This window comes from Eubalaena glacialis, chromosome 3 (genome assembly GCF_028564815.1).
Source record: "Eubalaena glacialis isolate mEubGla1 chromosome 3, mEubGla1.1.hap2.+ XY, whole genome shotgun sequence".
In the NCBI taxonomy this organism is placed as follows: Eukaryota; Metazoa; Chordata; class Mammalia; order Artiodactyla; family Balaenidae; genus Eubalaena; species Eubalaena glacialis.
The window spans coordinates 46664880-46683777 of record NC_083718.1 but is presented as its reverse complement, the minus strand read 5'-3'; the positions used below and the strand labels follow the sequence as shown (position 1 = coordinate 46683777).

The 18898-nt window shown below is 37.9% G+C and overlaps 1 protein-coding gene across 1 annotated transcript in view; it reads right to left on the bottom strand.

The window, feature by feature from the left end:
• Positions 1-304: 304 nt before the first annotated feature.
• The window catches only part of KCNK2 (potassium two pore domain channel subfamily K member 2), a 153662-nt gene continuing 135068 nt past the window's right edge, over positions 305-18898 (bottom strand). The window contains exon 7 of the mRNA XM_061185607.1: positions 305-622. Within this exon, the coding sequence (XP_061041590.1) occupies positions 305-622 (318 nt within the window). The remainder of the gene's footprint in view (positions 623-18898) is intronic.

The following is an 18898-nucleotide window of genomic DNA, read 5'->3' as shown; positions in this document are numbered from 1 at the left end:
CTTTTGGCACACTTGGAAAAGAGAGAGGAAAACAGTCTGGGCACAAAAAGGCATCGGACATTGCTTGTTTTATTCCACCGGTCAAAGAAAGTGGACCATTCAACAAGAATCATCAAAAAGACAGTGCTGGCTCAGAATTCAAATTCTCTTGATGGTAGATGACCATGATAGGTGTATCTATTTTTTTTTTTTTTTTTCCTTTTTGGAGCTCATGCACAATTTAAAAAACGCTACCAACAACAGTCAAAAAGAGCATATAGAAGTCCTCACCTATGGCTATGCCTAGGGCTCTTCAAAGAGAGGGCTACTTAATGTTCTCAATAACAGCAATTTCCTCGCCTGCACAGTGTGGCGTCAATCCGTTCAAATAGATACTTTCAGTTTTCAGTAAGGGAGGCAAGACATCCCTCTCGCTGGCGAGGTGGTTCACTGACAGGGTCCTCCTACAGGGAGTCAGCTCCTGGTTGTGGTTCCCAGCCAGTTCTGCGGACAGCTTCCGCTTTATGGAGGTGGCACGCTGGAACTTGTCGTAAATCTCCACGCTCAGCCGCCTCCTGGTTTCCTTGAATTCGGCCGTGACATTGGCTGTCCACTCAGCAGCATGGGCTCTGAACTCTCCCACCTGGAACGTGCACGCAGAGAAAAGACAGAGAGACACCAACAGGACAGTCAATGTTTTGTGTGCTTTATCTTCTGATCACTGTATTTGGGGGTTCTAAAAAGAAGATTGTAGCCTTTTGTAATATGAGAGGTCTGAGAATTGAGGTACTTAGGCAAGTTGTGAGGAACAAGCTTCCATTTTATATAGATATGACTCTAAAAATGAATCTGTGAGCTTAAACTCTATTAACCAAATTATATTAGAGGTACTAGATGCCCTTGTTTTTGGAGACAAATCCTGTCATTGAAAGTTCTGACCAAAAGGCAATCTCTAACTTTTTAAAGCTCTGTTTCTTTTTTAATCTGTAATTTAAAGAAGTATTTGAATGTAGAGAAGGCAGTAAGACATAGGAGAAGCAGCAAGACAGAGTAAAAGAGCCTGGAGTGTGAACCCAGGTGACCTGGTTGGTTCTCATAGCAGTGATGCTGTTTGCTCAGGATATAAACAGAGATTTTAGAGAGCAGAAATGGTGTGTGCAAGAACTTTGACTCCAACCCCACACTGGCCATTTAGGAATTCTCTATTTACTAAATAAGCAATAAAATATTTTGTTTCTGATTCCAGGGAAAGCAAATAAACAAGGCCTGGCAAGTTCATTTTGAGGCCCATTTGGAGAATGATTAAGTCCAAGGAATAGTTTCTCAACGAATGTTTGTGGAATTAGTGAAGTTAACCTGTCTGAGCTGCCATTTCCTCAGCTGTGGAACAGGCATCTTCACAGCACACACCTAGCAGGATGGCTGGGTAATGCACTTCAACTGCAAGAGCCTATCACTGTATAGTTATCATTGTGGCCTTTGTTTGAGGTTGAAGAAAAAGACATTGCCAAGTGCTAAGCATGTGCATAATGTTTTCTTCGACCTCTTTAAAATTATATCTGCACTTTAGTGACCTAAAATAGAATAATGACCCATCCCACGGGAAACTTTATAATCTTTTTCTTAACCAACTAGAATTTAATAATCTAGGATATCTCTTAGAATAATCTCCTAACGTGGAACAACTCCCCCATTCCCTATTGCTAGCACTTCTGCTCTCGGATTAGGGAGCTCCACGGAACTCAATTTTTAAGTGACATGGGCTCCTTTTAACCTGGCAAGCAAATAACTACTGCTTTGTTTTGTTTTATTTTACCTCTGTTGCTTTTTGTTTTAAATTTTGATGTGCGAAATATAACTGATGGTTTCTGCTATAGTCTGAACGTTGGTGTCTCCTGAAAATTCATATGTTGAAATACTAACTGCAAAGGTGATTATATTAGTAGGTGGGGCCTTAGGGAGGTGCTTAAGTCATGAAGTAAAGCCTTCATGAATGAGATCAGCACTCTTACAAAAGAGGTTCCAGAGAGATCCCTCACCCCTTCCACCATGTGAGGACACAGTAAGAAGGTTCTGTCTACAAACCAGGAAGAGAGTCCTCACTCTGTCATGCTGGCACTGTGATCTTGAATCTCTAGAACTGTGAGAAATAAATGCTGTTTATAAGATCCCCAGTGTGTGGTATTTTGTTATAGCAGCTTGATCGGACAAAGTCAGGTTCTAAATATTTATACTAAAAATCTGACTTATAAGAGAGCATATGTATGTACATCTACTTCAACATGATGTATACATGCACTCGGACGGTCATAGATATAAATTTGTGTGTGTGTGTATGTGTGTGTATGGAAACTGTTCAAATATCCTTAGAAGGCGGCACATGGCAGACCAACTCATCCTCATCCATCCATAATCACATACATGCACACATTTGATGATCTACTTTTATTTTATAAAGGTCTTTTACTTCCCACTTGTATTGACCTAGCAAGAAATAATTGCTTGTTTTCTGGGTCTGGTTCTGAAAAAAGCAAACTGGAAAAATGAGAACTTTGTGGCATGCATAACTGGCAAGATCAAGCATTCCTTAATCACTGAGGCAACTTAAAGGGAACTCGCAGGGAAAGAAGAGCTAAATTTATAGTGATTCAGCCTGAAGATTCTTTCTGTTCCCATAAGGGACTGTGTCTACTGTACTTAGCTCTAAAAGCAATTATTGAATTTTTAATTCTGCTTTGGGGGGACTCTCTGGTTGGAAAAGTATAGGCAGTATCAATCAGTGGTAAAAAATGCTAAATCACTCCAAATGCACTTATAAATAAACCCTCCAACTGTTGATATTCTTTTTCTATTTACCTAGCTGTCTTTTTGATTAGACTAAGCATTCTTGAGTTCGGAGTCTATACTACATTTATTGGTGTATATAAAACATGTAGCGTCTGGAATAGAGAAGGCACTGAGTAGAAACTTGATGAATTGCATTGAATTAATAAGTAAATACTATCAAGAAAGTTTCGAAATAATATTTTAACATAAACAGTTAAGAGATTCAGTTGTTTCTCTACCAGTTCCAATTTAATTTTAAAGACGGAAAATTGCAGCCTGCTTAAAGGTGGTGCACAAACACAAAGAGAAAACCTGATTAATATGGTTTTGAACAATACAGTTAATCATTGTCCAACATGTTATTAAATTCTTCTAGTTTATAGTACAAACAGATAACCCTGAGCCGTGTTAAATTTGCTGTTTAAAGTAAAACAGTAGGAGATCTTCAAGATGGCAGAGGAGTACGATGTGGAGATCATCTTCTTCCCCACAAGTACATCAGAAATACATCTACATGTGGAACAACTCCTACAGAACACCTACTGAACACTGGCACAAGACCTCAGACTTCCCAAAAGGCAAGAAACGCCCCACGTACCTCGGTAGGGCAAAAGAAAAAAGAAAAAACAGAGACAAAAGAATAGGGACAGGACCTGCACCAGTGGGAGGGAGCTGTGAAGGAGGAAAAGTTTCCACACACTAGGAAGCCCCTTCACTGGCGGAGACAGGGGGTGGTGGGGGGAGCTTCGGAGCCACAGAGGAGAGCACAGCAACAGGGGTGCAGAGGGCAAATTGGAGAGATTCCCGCACAGAGGATTGGTGTTGACCACCACTCACCAGCCTGAGAGGCTTGTCTGCTCACCCGCTGGGACAGGTGGGGGCTGGGAGCTGAGGCTCGGGCTTCAGAGGTCAGATCCCAGGGAGAGGACTGGAGTTGGCTGCGTGAACACAGCCTGAAGGGGGCTAGTGCGCCACAGCTAGCCAGGAGGGAGTCCAGAAAAAGTATGGACATGCCTAAGAGGCAAGAGACCATTGTTTCGGGGTGTGCGAGGAGAGGGGATTCAGAGCGCTGCCTAAACGAGCTCCAGAGATGGGCACGAGCCACAACTATCCGCGCGGACACCAGAGACGGGCATGAGACGCTAAGGCTGCTCCTGCAGCCACCAAGAAACCTGTGTGCAAGCACAGGTCACTATCCACACCTCCCCTCCCGGGAGCCTGTGCAACTCGCCACTGCCAGGGTCCCATGATCCAGAGACAACTTCCCCGGGAGAACACACGGCGTGCCTCAGGCTGTTGCAACATCACGCCAGCCTCGGCTGCTGCAGGCTCACCCCACATTCCGTACCCCTCCCTCCCCCGTGGCCTGAGTGAGCCAGAGCCCCCTAATCAGCTGTTACTTTAACCCCATCCTGTTTGAGTGAAGAACAGATGCCCTCACGCGACCTACATGCAGAGGCAGGTCCAAATCCAAAGCTGAACCCCGGGAGCTGTGCGAACAAAGAAGAGAAATGGAAATTTCTCCCAGCAGACTCAGGAGCAGAGGATTAAATCTCCACAATCAACTTGATGTACTCTGCATCACTGGAATACCTGAATAGACAACAAATTATCCCAAAATTGAGGTGGTGGACTTTGGGAGCACTGTAGACTTGGGGTTTGCTTTCTGTATCTAATTTGTTTTTTGGTTTTATGTTTATCTTAGTTTACTATTTAGAGTTTATTATCCTTGGTAGATTTGTTTATTGATTTGGTTGCTCCCTTCCTTTTATATATATAGATATATATATATTTTTTTCCCTTTTCTCTTTTTGTGAGTGTGTTTATGTATGCTTCTTTGTGTGATTTTGCCTGTATAGCTTTGCTTTTACCATTTGTCCTAGGATTCTGTCTGTCCGTTTTTGTTTTTGTTTTTGTTTTTTAGTATACTTTTTAGCACTCGTTATCATTGGTGGATTTGTTTTTGGTTTGGTTGCTCTCTTCTTTCTTTTTTTTTTATTACTTTTTAATTTGTTTTTACTTTTAATAATTTTTTTAATTTAATAACTTTATTTTATTTTTTTCTTTCATTTTTTCATTCATTTTTTCTCACTTTTCTTCTGAGCTGTGTGGCTGACAGGGTCTTGGTGCTCCAGCCAGGTGTCAGGCCTGTGCCACTGAGGTGGGAGAGCCGAGTTCAGGACACTGGTCCACCAAAGACCTCCCAGCTCCACATAATATCAAATGGCAAAAGCTCTCCCAGAGATCTCCATCTCAACGTTAAGACCCAGCTCCACTCAACGACCAGCAAGCAACAGTGCTGGACACCCTATGCCAAACAACTAGCAAGACAGGAACACAAACCCACCCATTAGCAGAGAGGCTGCCTGAAATCATAATAAGGTCACAGGCACCCCAAAACACACCACCGGATGCAGTCCTGCCCACCAGAAAGAAAAGACCCAGCCTCATCCACCAGAACACAGGCCCCAGTTCCCTCCACCAGGAAGCCTACACAACCCATTAAACCAATCTTAGGCACTGAGGGCAGACACCATAAACAATGGGAACTACAAAACGGCAGCCTGCAAAAAGGAGACCCCAAACACAGTAAGTTAAGCAAAATGAGAAGACAGAGAAAAACACAACAGATGAAGGAGCAAGGTAAAAACCCATCAGACCAAAACAAATGAAGAGGAAATAGGCAGTCCACTTGAAAAAGAATTCAGAGTAATGAGAGTAAAGATGATCCAAAATCTTGGAAATAGAATGGAGAAAACGCAAGAAATGTTTAACAAGGACCTACAAGAATTAAAAAGCAAACAAACAATGATGAATAACACAATAAATGAAATTTTAAATTCTCTAGAAGGAATCAATAGCAGAATAACTGAGGCAGAAGAACGGATAAGTGACCTGGAAGATAAAATAGTGGAAATAACTCCTGCAGAGCAGAATAAAGAAAAAAGAATGAAAAGAATTCAGGACAGCTCAGAGACCTCTGGGACAACATTAAACGCACCAACATTCGAATTATAGGGGTCCCAGAAGAAGAAGAGAAAAAGAAAGGGACTGAGAAGATATTTGAAGAGATTATAGTTGAAAACTTCCATAATATGGGAAAGGAGATAATCAAGCCCAGGAAGCGCAGAGAGTTCCATACAGGATAAATCCAAGGAGAAACACGCCAAGACACATATTAATCAAACTATCAAAAATTAAATACAAAGAAAAAATATTAAAAGCAGCAAGGGAAAAGAAAATAATAACATACAAGGGAATTCCCATAAGGTTAACAGCTGATCTTTCAGCAGAAACTCTGCAAGCCAAAAGGGAGTGGCAGGACATATTTAAAGGGATGAAAGGGAAAAACCTACAACCAAGATTACTCTACCCAGCAAGGATCTCATTCAGATTCGACAGAGAAATTAAAATCTTTACAGACAAGCAAAAGCTAAGAGAATTCAGCACCACCAAACCAGCTTACAACAAATGCTAAAGGAACTTCTCTAGGCAGGAAACACAAGAGAAGGAAAAGACCTACCATAACAAACCCAAAACAATTAAGAAAATGGTAATAGGAACATACATATCGATTACTACCTTAAATGTAAATGGATTAAATGCTCCAACCAAAAGACATAGACTGGCTGAATGGATACAAAAACAAGACCCATACATATGCTGTCTACAAGAGACCCACTTCAGACCTAGGGACACATACAGACTGAAAGTGAGGGGATGGAAAAAGATATTCCATGCAAATGGAAATCAAAAGAAAACTGGAGTAGCAATTCTCATATCAGACAAAATAGACTTTAAAACAAAGACTATTACAAGAGACAAAGAAGAACACTACATAATGATGAAGGGATCAATCCAAGAAGAAGATATAACAATTTTAAATATTTATGCACCCAACATAGGAGCACCTCAATACCTAAGGCAAATGCTAAGAGTCATAAAAGGGGAAATCGACAGTAACACAATCACAGTAGGGGACTTTAACACCCCACTTTCCCCTATGGACAGATCATCCAAATGAAAATAAATAAGGAAACACAAGCTTTAAATGATACATTAAACAAGATGGACTTAATTGATATTTATAGGACATTCCATCCAAAAACAACAGAATACACTTTCTTCCCAAGTGCTCATGGAACATTCTCCAGGATAGATCATATCTTGGGTCACAAATCAAGCCTTGGTAAATATAAGAAAATTTAAATCATATCAAGTATCTTTTCCAACCACAATGCTATGAGACTAAGTATCAATTACAGGAAAAAATCTGTAAAAAATACAAACACATGGAGACTAAACAACACAGTACTAAATAGCCAAGAGATCACTGAAGAAATCAAAGAGGAAATCAAAAAATACCTAGAAACAAATGAAAATGAAAACAGGATGACCGAAAACCTATGGGATGCTACAAAAGCAGTTATAAAAGGGAAGTTTATAGCAAAACAATCCTACCTCAAGAGACAAGAAACAACTCAAATAAACAACCTAACCTTACACCTAAATCAATTAGAGAAAGAAGAACCAAAAAAACCCCAAAGTTAAGGAAAGAAATCATAAAGATCAGATCAGGAATAAATGAAAAAGAAATGAAGGAAACATTAGCAAAGGTCAATAAAACTAAAAGCTGGTTCTTTGAGAAGATAAACAAAATTGATAAACCATTAGCCAGACTCATCAAGAAAAAAAGGGAGAAGACTCAAATCAATAGAATTAGAAATGAAAAAGGAGAAGTAACAACTGACACTGCAGAAATACAAAGGATCATGAGAGATTACTACAAGCAACTATATGCCAGTAAAATGGACAACCTGTAAGAAATGGACACATTCTTAGAAAAGCACAACCTTCCGAGACTGAACCAGGAAGAAATAGAAAATATAAACAGACCAATCACAAGCACTGAAATTGAGATTGTGATTAAAAATCTTCCAACAAACAAAAGCCCAGGACCAGATGGCTTCATAGGCGAATTCTATCAAACATTTACAGAAGAGCTAACACCTATCCTTCTCAAACTCTTCCAAAATATAGCAGAGGGAGGATCACTCCCAAACTCAATCTACGAGGCCACCATCACCCTGATACCAAAACCAGACAAAGATGTCACAAAGAAAGAAAACTATAGGCCAATATCACTGATGAACATAGATGCAAAAATCCTCAACAAAATACTAGCAAACAGAATCCAACAGCACATTAAAAGGATCATACACCATGATCAAGTGGGGTTTATCCCAGGAATGCAAGGATTCTTCAATATACGCAAATCAATCAACATACGCAAATCAATCAATTAACAAATGAAGGAGAAAAACCATATGATCATCTCAATAGATGGAGAAAAAGCTTTCGACAAAATTCAACACCCATTTATGATAAAAACCCTCCAGAAAGTACACATAGAGGGAACTTACCTCAACATAATAAAGGCCATATATGGCAAACCCACAGCCAACATCATTCTCAGTGGTGAAAAACTGAAACCATTTCCTCTAAGATCAGGAACAAGACAAGGTTGTCCACTCTCACCACTAATATTCAACATTGTTTTGGAAGTTTTAGCCAGAGCAATCAGAGAAGAAAAAGAAATAAAAGGAATACAAATCGGAAAAGAAGTAAAGCTGTCACTGTTTGCAGATAACATGATACTATACATAGAGGATCCTAAAGATGCTACCAGAAAACTACTAGAGCTAATCAATGAATTTGGTAAAGTAGCAGGGTACAAAATTAATGCACAGAAATCTCTTGCATTCCTATACACTAATGATGAAAAATCTGAAAGAGAAATTAAGGAAACACTCCCATTTACCATTGCAACAGAAAGAATAAAATATCTAGGAATAAATCTACCTAAGGAGACAAAAGACCTGTATGCAGAAAACTATAAGACACTGATGAAAGAAATTAAAGATGATACAAACAGATGGAGAGATATACCATGTTCTTGGATTGGAAGAATCAACATTGTGAAAATGACTATACTACCAAAAGCAATCTACAGATTCAATGCAATCCCTATCAAACTACCAATGGCATTTTTCACAGAACTAGAACAAAATATTTTGCAATTTGTATGGAAACACAAAAGACCCCGAAGAGCCAAAGAAATCTTGACAAAGAAAAATGGAGCTGGAGGAATCAGGCTCCCAGACTTCAGACTATAACACAAAGCTACAGTAATCAAGATAGTATGGTACTGGCACAAAAACAGAAATATAGATCAATGGAACAGGAAAGAAAGCCCAGAGATAAACCCACACACATATGGTCACCTTATTTTTGATAAAGGAGGCAAGAATATACCATGGAGAAAAGACAGCCTCTTCAATGAGTGGTGCTGGGAAAACTGGACAGCTACATGTAAAAGAATGAAATTAGAACACTCCCTAACACCATACACAAAAAGAAACTCAGAATGGATTAAGGACCTAAATTTAAGGCCAGACAGTATAAAACTTTTAGAGGAAAACACAGGCAGAATACTCTATGACATAAATCACAGCAAGATCCTTTTTGACCTACCTCGTAGAGAAATGGAAATAAAACCAAAAATAAACAAATGGGACCTAATGAAACTTAAAGCTTTTGCACAGCAAAGGAAACCATAAATGAGACAAAAAGACAACCCTCAGAATGGGAGAAAATATTTACAAATGAAGCAAGTGACAAAGGATTAATCTCCAAAATTTACAAGCAGCTCATGCAGCTCAATATCAAAAAAAACAAACAACCCAATCCAAAAATGGGCAGAAGAGCTAAATAGACATTTCTCCAAAGAAGATATACACATTGCCAACAAACACATGAAAGGACGCTAAACATCACTAATCATCAGAGAAATGCAAATCAAAACTACAATGAGGTATCACCTCACACCAGTCAGAATGGCCATCCTCAAAAAATCTACAAACAATATATGCTGGAGAGGGTGTGGAGAAAAGGGAACCCTCTTGCACTGTTGGTGGGAATGTAAATTGATACAGCCACTATAGAGAACAGTATGGAGGTTCCTTAGAAAACTAAAAATAGACCTACCATATGACCCAGCAATCCCACTCCTGGGCATATACCCTAAGAAAACCATAATTCAAAAAGAGTTCTGTACCATAATGTTCATTGCAGCTCTATTTACAATAGCCAGGACATGGAAGCAACCTAAGTGTTCATCAACAGATGAATGGATAAAGATGTGGCACATATATACAATGGAATATTACTCAGCCATAAAAAGAAACGAAATTGAGTTATTTATAGTGAGATGGATGGACATACAGTCTGTCATACAGAGTGAACTAAGTCTGAAAGAGAAAAACAAATACTGTATGCTACCACATGTATATCAATCTAAAAAAAAAAAAAAAGGTTCAGAAGAACCTAGGGGCAGGACCGGAATAAAGACGCAGACGTGAAGAATGGACTTTAGCACACAGGGAGTGGGAAGGGTAAGTTGGGACGAAGTGAGAGTGTGGCGTGGACATATATACACTACCAAATGTAAAATAGGTAGCTAGTGGGAAGCAGCCGCATAGCACAGGGAGATCAGCTCGGTGCTTTGTGACCACCTAGAGGGGTGGGATAGGGAGGAGATATGGGGATATATGTATATGTATAGCTGATTCACTTTGTTATAAAGCAGAAACTAACACACCATTGTAAAGCAATTATACTCCAATAAAGATGTTAAAAAAATAAAATAAAATAAAACAGTAATTATTGATGAAAAACTAAACATTTCCTCTGAGTTTTATTCCCACTTTACCAATGATTTTATTAAAGAGGAATTAATCTGTTCCATTTGAGAATTCATAATTTTCTAAGTGTAAAAAGGACAAATACTAATATACTGTTTTCTATGATGAGCTTATCTTAGTAGTAAGGTTAATAGTATAAAGGGAACAGCTAAGAATCTACATTTTTGTTTAAATAAATGTCTGTGAAAAGTATAAGAATCAACTACTATATTCAATTTCCTCCTATATACAAGTGGGTAATGAGAAATAATCACTTACTTAAAGGACATCCATCTGAGTAAGCCCCTCAATCATGCCTCAATTCTGGAGGCACTGTCAGAACTGATGGACCTAAAATTAGGTCTATTTTTTTTTTAATTGATTTTTATTGGTATAGTTGATTTACAATGTTGTGTTAGTTTCTGCTGTACAGCAAAGTGAATCAGTTATACATATACATATATCCAGTCTTTTTTAGATTCTTTTCCCATATAGGTCATTACAGAGTACTGAGTAGAGTTCCCTGTGCTACACAGTAGGTTCTTATTAGTTATCTGTTTTATATATCATAGTGTGTATATGTCAATCGCAAACTCCCAATTTATCCCTCCTCCCCTTCCCCCTTGGTAACCATAAGTTTGTTTTCTACATCTGTGACTCTCTTTCTGTTTTGTTAATAAGTTCATTTGTACCATTTCTTTAAGATTCCACATATAAGCGAAATCATATGATATTTGTCTTTCTCTGTTGACTTACTTCACTCAGTACGACAATCTCTAGGTCCATCCATGTTGCTGCAAATGGCATTATTTCATTCTTTTTTATGGCTGAGTAATATTCCATTGAATATATGTACCACATCTTCTTTATCCATTCCTCTGTTGATGGACATTTAGGTTGCTTCCATGTCTTGGCTATTGTAAATAGTGCTGCAACGAACACTGGGGTCATGTATTTTTTTGAATTATGGTTTTCTCCACATATATGCCCAGGAGTGGGATTGCTGGATCATATGGTAACTCTATTTTTAGTTTTTCAAGGAACCTCCATACTGTTCTCCATAGTGGCTGCACCAATTTACATTCCCACCAACAGTGTAGGAGGGTTCCCTTTTATCCACACCCTCTCCAGCATTTATTGTTTGTAGATTTTTTGATGATGGCCATTCTGACTGGTGTGAGGTGATACCTCATTGTAGTTTTGATTTGCCTTTCTCTAATAATTAGTGAAGTTGAGCCTCTTTTCATGTGCTTTTTAGCTATCTGTATATCTTCTTTGGAGAAATGTTTCTTTAGGTCTTCTGCCCATTTTTGATTGTGTTGTTTGCTTTTTTGATATTGAGTGCATGAGCTGTTTGTATATTTTGGAGATCAACCACTTGTTGAATTGCTTCCATTAGCTTTGTTTTGGTTACCAAACTTTTACCTCCAGAAAGGCCACTGACCTTCATAGGATCTGCCTCCCCTTTTCTTTGGTAATGGTCTTCTCATATTTTTATCTTAAAAATATCTTATTAGATGTGGTGTGTGTGTGTGTATATACACATATACATATATACACACATATATGTGTACATGTATATACATATATACACACATATATACAATGGAATATTACTCAGCCATAAAAATGAACTAAATAATGCTATTTTCAGCAATATGAATGGACCTAGAGGTTATTATGCTAAGTAAGCCAAAGACAAATATCATATGATATTGCTTATAAGTGAAATCTTAAAAAATGATACAAATGAACTTATTTACAAAACAGAAATAGATCCACAGACATAGAAAACAAGAAGGTGGGAAGGATAAATTAGGAGTTTGGGATTAACAGATACACACTACTATATATGAAATAGATAACCAACAAGGACTTATTATATAGCACAGGGAATTATACTCAATATTTTATAATAACCTATAAAAGAAAAGAATCTGAAAAAGAATAGATATATATATATGTATAACTGGATCACTTTGCTGTACACCTGAAACTAACACAAACATTGTAAATCAACTATACTTCAATAAAAAATCTTCTTATTGTTAATAATAATAGACTTTGCTTATCCAAAATTCAAATGTTAATACATTTATTTGCTAATTTTCTATCTCCTCCAATTAGGATGTAAGTTCTATGAATATCCTCAGCACCTAGACAGTACGTGGTATGTAGCTGACTTCTAAGAAATACCTGTAAAATGAATGAATATATGCCCCCAAATTCATGTTCTCTGTAATCTCACATCTCAATGATAACAATGAGGCACAGTGTAGCACACATACTACCACTTGTTTTTCTTCTCTATGCTAACCTTACTTTATTCCTCCTCCATTTTGATGATCACTAATATTTTTGCAAAAATGGTCTTACATTAACCACATTGTTTTGCAAATGGCTTTTTTTCCCACTTAACCAATTTTAGTCATTTTTCCCATTTAGTACTCATTATACTACCTCGTAGTTTCTACCAGCTGCCTAGCATTCCACAGGATAAGGGATGTGGCATGCCCCTATTGATGAATATGGATTTGGTTTTTGTTTGTTTGTTTGTTTGTTTTTGCTACGGAAAATAATACTTCAGTGAACATTCTTATAACCATACCCTTGCTGATGTGTTCAAGTATTACTAGAAGTGGAAACACCGGGTCAAAAGACATGTATATTTTCAGATTTTGAGGACACTGTGAAATTTCCATCTAACCCCTACTGTTTTCAGATTCTGGGCTCCCAGTCACCCCACTATTTCCTCTTTCTGCACACTTAGGGAACCTCTGTCTTTCACAGCAAAAAGCACTAGATCATGGCACCTGCATAGAAAATTCTTTAGAAATTTTAATCATCTCTCTATTGCAATTTGAAATTTAACTGGTCATGATAAATTGGAGGAAGAATGAAAACCTTCCTTAGACTTGATCTGATTTTTCTCCAGACGCAGGTTTCACGAAGTCACCATGATCTCTCAGGTTGCACTAATGACACACACACAGCTTTCTGTAGAGCCAGGTGTTTCCACAAATTAGTGATTCCTGCAAATTAGGAAAAGGCTAAATGCAAGGAAAGCTCAGACTTGTCTTAATCCATAACTCTACTTTCTTATCTTTAATTGCACTCAAGCTCTGGCAGAGGCTGGTAGAATACCACTTTTGGGGACATTTTTTTTTCTAATTTCTCTGGAGTTTCCAAGGGTGGAAAGGCAATCTCTGGAGGTCATAGGGCTGCAGCTGAAAATGTCAGAAAACAGAGGGAAGAGGGGTTAGCAGGAGGTGGGAAGAAGCCTCCAGTTCCAGCTCTGTCACTTACCTGTGTGCCTACAAGCAAGCAATTTAACCTTTTTTGAGTTTCAGATTCCTTATCTATAAAATAAGGTCATAACAATCTATTTCACAGGAGAAACAAGTATTGTGTGTGTGCATGTGTGTGTGTGCGTGTGTGTGTGTACATGTGTGGGGGTCTGTGTTCTTAAAATATAAAGGACTACACAATTAGTAATTATGATGATGAGGCTGGTGACGATGATATGGCTTGCCAAAGGTACTTAAAGAGCTTACAGGAGAATACCAGATACAGAATAAGTGATATAAAATTGAAAAAATGGGACACTTCTCCCTGGAATATTACTCACAGGTTCTAGGCACCCAGTGGCAGCATGGCCTGAGGTCTCTGAAATTCTCACCAGAAGTGCTACAGATTGCCTAAACTCAGAGTTCTGGAGATCTTTAAAGCATGAGGTGTTTTGAGAATGTTGAAGACATACATAAAAAATACAGCTGAACAATCATCCTGGCCAGATACATTGAATGATGTATTTCATCAGTCAAATGAAGGTCAACGCAAGACAGTGTTCATGTTTACTCATTATTACAACTGGAATAATACTGTAAAATATAATAATGAATTCATTGTACCACTCAATAAACATATATAACTCATAATAAAAAGGATTCTCATTATTAATACAGGTCTATGTAATGAGACTGAGTAAAATCTTGTATGCATAGATAGTGCCTACTATGTTCTAGGCATTGCTCTTTTAAAAATATTAACTTACTTAATCTTTACAACAACTCTCTGGGGAAGATTCTATTTTTCACAGAAGAAGCTTAGACTAGAGAGGTTAAAAAACTTAAGACACACAATGCACATGTGGTAGAGCCAGGAGCCAGGATTCAAACTTGGAGGTTTAACTACGACATATTATTTTTCCTCACCAGTAAAATCTTATTAACTCTAAAGACTAAATATCTTTAGGAGGAGTTCAAGGCAAATTCACATTATGTGGAAATCCACTCTATAGCAGGTTATATTAGGGTGAGGATCCACTGCCATAATTTCCTAAACATACTGGAAAGAATGAAAATTTACTCATAAAAATATGCACTAGGACTACTTATCTAAATCAATAATGCTATCTATTCCCTCTCTATTGTGCCTTATTTTTCTACTATTCTTCATGATACAAGACTTCAAGAACATAGCCACTCAAACTCAAAGCTTGAAAAAAAAAAGAAAAAAAAGAGAAAAATAGAGTCCCTCAAAAACTAAACCAAGGCCATCAAAGTAAAGAAGAATTATTTATTCCCTTTTCTTAAAAAAATTCATGACCTTAGAGAATTGCCTATACCAATGTAGTCATTATTCATCAAATAGCACATAGTATCCTAAAGCACAGACTCGTATCTTTGAATGGTGATAAAACTGTATATTCAAACTCTGAAGGTGCTTTCTTGTTTTCTAAGACATTAAAAAATAAGGTCCAGAGAACATCAAATTTATATAAGTAAATATTTTTCTCAATTGAAACATTAATGCTTGTGGATAATTAAAATGAATCCTTATGCATTAAAACATGTTTGTTTTGTTGGATTTAAAAAAAAAATCTTTCAACAGTTTATTCAAATAGTATGTCATCTCCCTAAAACTAAGCAAATCTACACCACTTAGCAATAACAAAGCTGAGGACTCCAAAGTGAGCAGAAATAGCTCCTAAAGGATCACCATGAATGTGATGGTGATAGCTCATGCACTTGACTCAAAAAAGAGGTCTTCCTCTGTATTCCATGTATTCTTAACTTTCACATAATTCTCACAGCCCAGTGATCTGATTTACAAGAAAAGGAAGAAAATGGAGTGCTACAAACAGCCGCTTGCCTTCTAAATGCTACTGGAAATGCTCTCATCCTTGTCACTAAATTCAGTGCACCATTCTCTGTCCTTCTTTTGCCTGATCTTTACAGCTGCAAATGGCATTGATGATGACTCCCAATCAGTCTTTGCTCTTAATTTCCAAATCAGTACATTTTCATGGTGGCTTTTTTTTTTTAACCATTCAAGTTAATTCTTTTCCATCAACCTCATGGGATCATTTTCTTTCACCCTCCTCTTCACTACCTTTGTCCCTCAGGCTTCTATTCTTCTCATTTTCCCTAGATAACCATATCCCTTCAATTATTTCTATTACTGTCTATTTGCTGATGAGTCTCAAATACATATTTCTAGGTCAAGTCTCCCTACTGAATTCTGTATCTATACAACTGACTGCTTATGAAACATCTTCACTTAAGATGACTCCTGGCCATCTCAAGCTCAGCACTTCTCCAAATGAAATCTTTTAACTTCTTAAACCTATTCTTACTTAATTTTTTTTATCACAGTGAATAACACCATTAACCACTAAGTTTCCCAAGTGGAACTTCAGTATAATCCTTTATTCTTCCTCTCACCCAGTCTTATCAAATCAACCCAAAGTCTTGCTGATTTACCTTTTTTCTCTCAATTCCTTTCACTTCTCTCCATTCCCATTGCTAAAACTATAGTCCAGTCCACCATTTTGTCTCATCTATATTATTTCAGCAGCTTCCTAACCAGTCTTGCTGACTTAAGTCCATCTCCCTTAAATGCATTCACACAGCAGCCAGAGTGCCCCTTAATAAACATAAATCAATCAAGTATTTTCCACTGCATAAAACTATTCAATTGATTCCCATTTCACTTAGTCCGAACTCTTTAAAGTGGCTCATATGTTCTAGGGCTTACGTACTGTTTCAGCTTCATTTCTAACCCCCAACCCTCTCAAAGTCTACTCTTTGGGCCCATCCTGAACATTTCTTTTATTTCCTCAAATACGCCACTTTTTCTTTTCCTTCCTTCATTCATTAGTTATTATTTGCTCTGTCCAGGATACTGATTCCCTGTCCTTCTCTGGGATATTTTTTACTCATCCTAAATTAGACATCCTTATGGAGCCATTTCCTGATCCCCTAGACAACATCAGGATCACTTGATATTTGTAGCTACATCATCCTGTACTTCCCTAGCATTACTCTCATCACAAACTTATTACAACGATTAGTTTAAATGTCATCATGGTAATAGAAAGGGTTTGTCTGCCATGTCCCATTCGGTATTCTCAGAACCTAGAAGAGTGTACGTGTGGGAATTCAATAAGCATTTGTTAGACAAATGAATGAATGGCAGGCAAATCAATCATGTTTTGGGTACATACTCCAGTAAAAAGAGTCTGCTTCTTAGTTGACTCTGCTGGGATAATCTTGTTTCTCTCTGGAGGGAGACTTGGCCAGGCCTATTTATAGTAAAGGTTCAAAGTATGTTTCCTCAAGGTTTTTAGTCTTTGCAGAGCCTCCTCAGCATCCTAAGAAGCCTATGATGCTACTAATGCCTCATCTCATGGTGAAGAACATCATGCCTCTTGTATAGACCCCTTAAATCAAACTTCCTTTTCTTTCCCTTCTCCTTACCAGCTCCTTAACCTTTGCCATTGTTCTTACAACTCTGCATGACAATACCTGAATAGGCTATCCCAGAACCTGGGCTTCCCCATCCTTACTGGATGTAACCTTTTAAAACTTAAAGAAGGTTTAACCCTTTCACTTTAGAAGAATCACTAACATCTTCATCACCAACTAGGAACACTTATTAAGCATCTGATAGCTTTTCAACGAAGCAAAATCTCATGGTTACAGAGGCCCAGTATTTTCCTCACCAATAGTGATTCCAAACCCAAATTTAAGGCAATTTTCCTTAATCAGATAAAATCAATAGGATGGCCTACGAAAGATGAAAGTTCACTATCTTGGAAACTTGCAATTTAGGAAGTTTACAGGAAGCTCATTTGTAACCATAAGGAGTATTTATCACTCCATTGATCCACTTAACCAACTACATGGCAGATTCCTTATGGCTAAGGATCACTGCCCGATTTCTTATCAAGCTCACCCTTACTTCCCACCCACTCCACATTGCACAATCTTGGACAGTGCTTTAAGTAGAGTCATTTAATAAAATAAGTTTGGTCTTCCCAACGAGGTGGTAATGACAGAGACTATGCATCCTATTTATTTCTTCTCATTAAAGTACCCAACATGGTAATTTGAATAATGTAGATTCCCACATCCTTTCTGACTAACTAATGAGAAATCTGTTACCACTGACTGACAGCACTCTCCCTGCACAAACACTCTCAGGGCCTTTATATGAAGCTGATATTTGCCTAAGTTCTATTTCAGTGTGTTTTGGTATAGCCTGAAGAGAAAGCAACTTATAAATTGATTTTAATAATCACTAAAACGTTCATATCCTTAGATAAAAGTCAATAATTCATAGAAATTTCACCTGGGAGAGGAGGAGCTTCAAGATGGCGGAAGAGTAAGACGCAGTCCTGCCCACCAGAAAGACAAGATCCACCAGAACACAGGCACGAGTCTCCTCTACCGGGAAGCCTACACAACCCCCTGAACCAACGTTAGCCACTGGGGACAGACACCAAAAACAACGGAAGGTACGAATCTGCAGCCTGCAAAAAGGAGACCCCAAACACAGTAAGTTAAGCAAAATGAGAAGACAGAGAAACACACAGCAGATGAAGTGGCAAGGCAAAAACCCACCAGACATAAAAAATGAAGAGGAAATAGGCAGTCTACTGCCTGCATACAATCTCTTGTATGTTTTGGAGATTAATCCTTTGTCAGTTGCTTCATTTGAAAATATTTTCTCCCATCCTGAGGTTTGTCTTTTCGTCTTGTTTATGGTTACCTTTGCGGTGCAAAAGCTTTTAAGTTTCATTAGGTCCCATTTGTTTATTTTTGTTTTTATTTCCATTTCTCTAGGAGGTGGGTCAAAAAGGATCTTGCTGTGATTTATGTCATAGTGTTTTGCCTATGTTTTCTTCTGAGAGTTTGATGGTGTCTGGCCTTACATTTAGGTCTCTAATCCATTTTGAGTTTATTTTTGTGTATGGTGTTAGGGAGTGTTCTAATTTCATTCTTTTACATGTAGCTGTCCACTTTTCCCAGCACCACTTATTGAAGAGACTGTCTTTTCTCCACTGT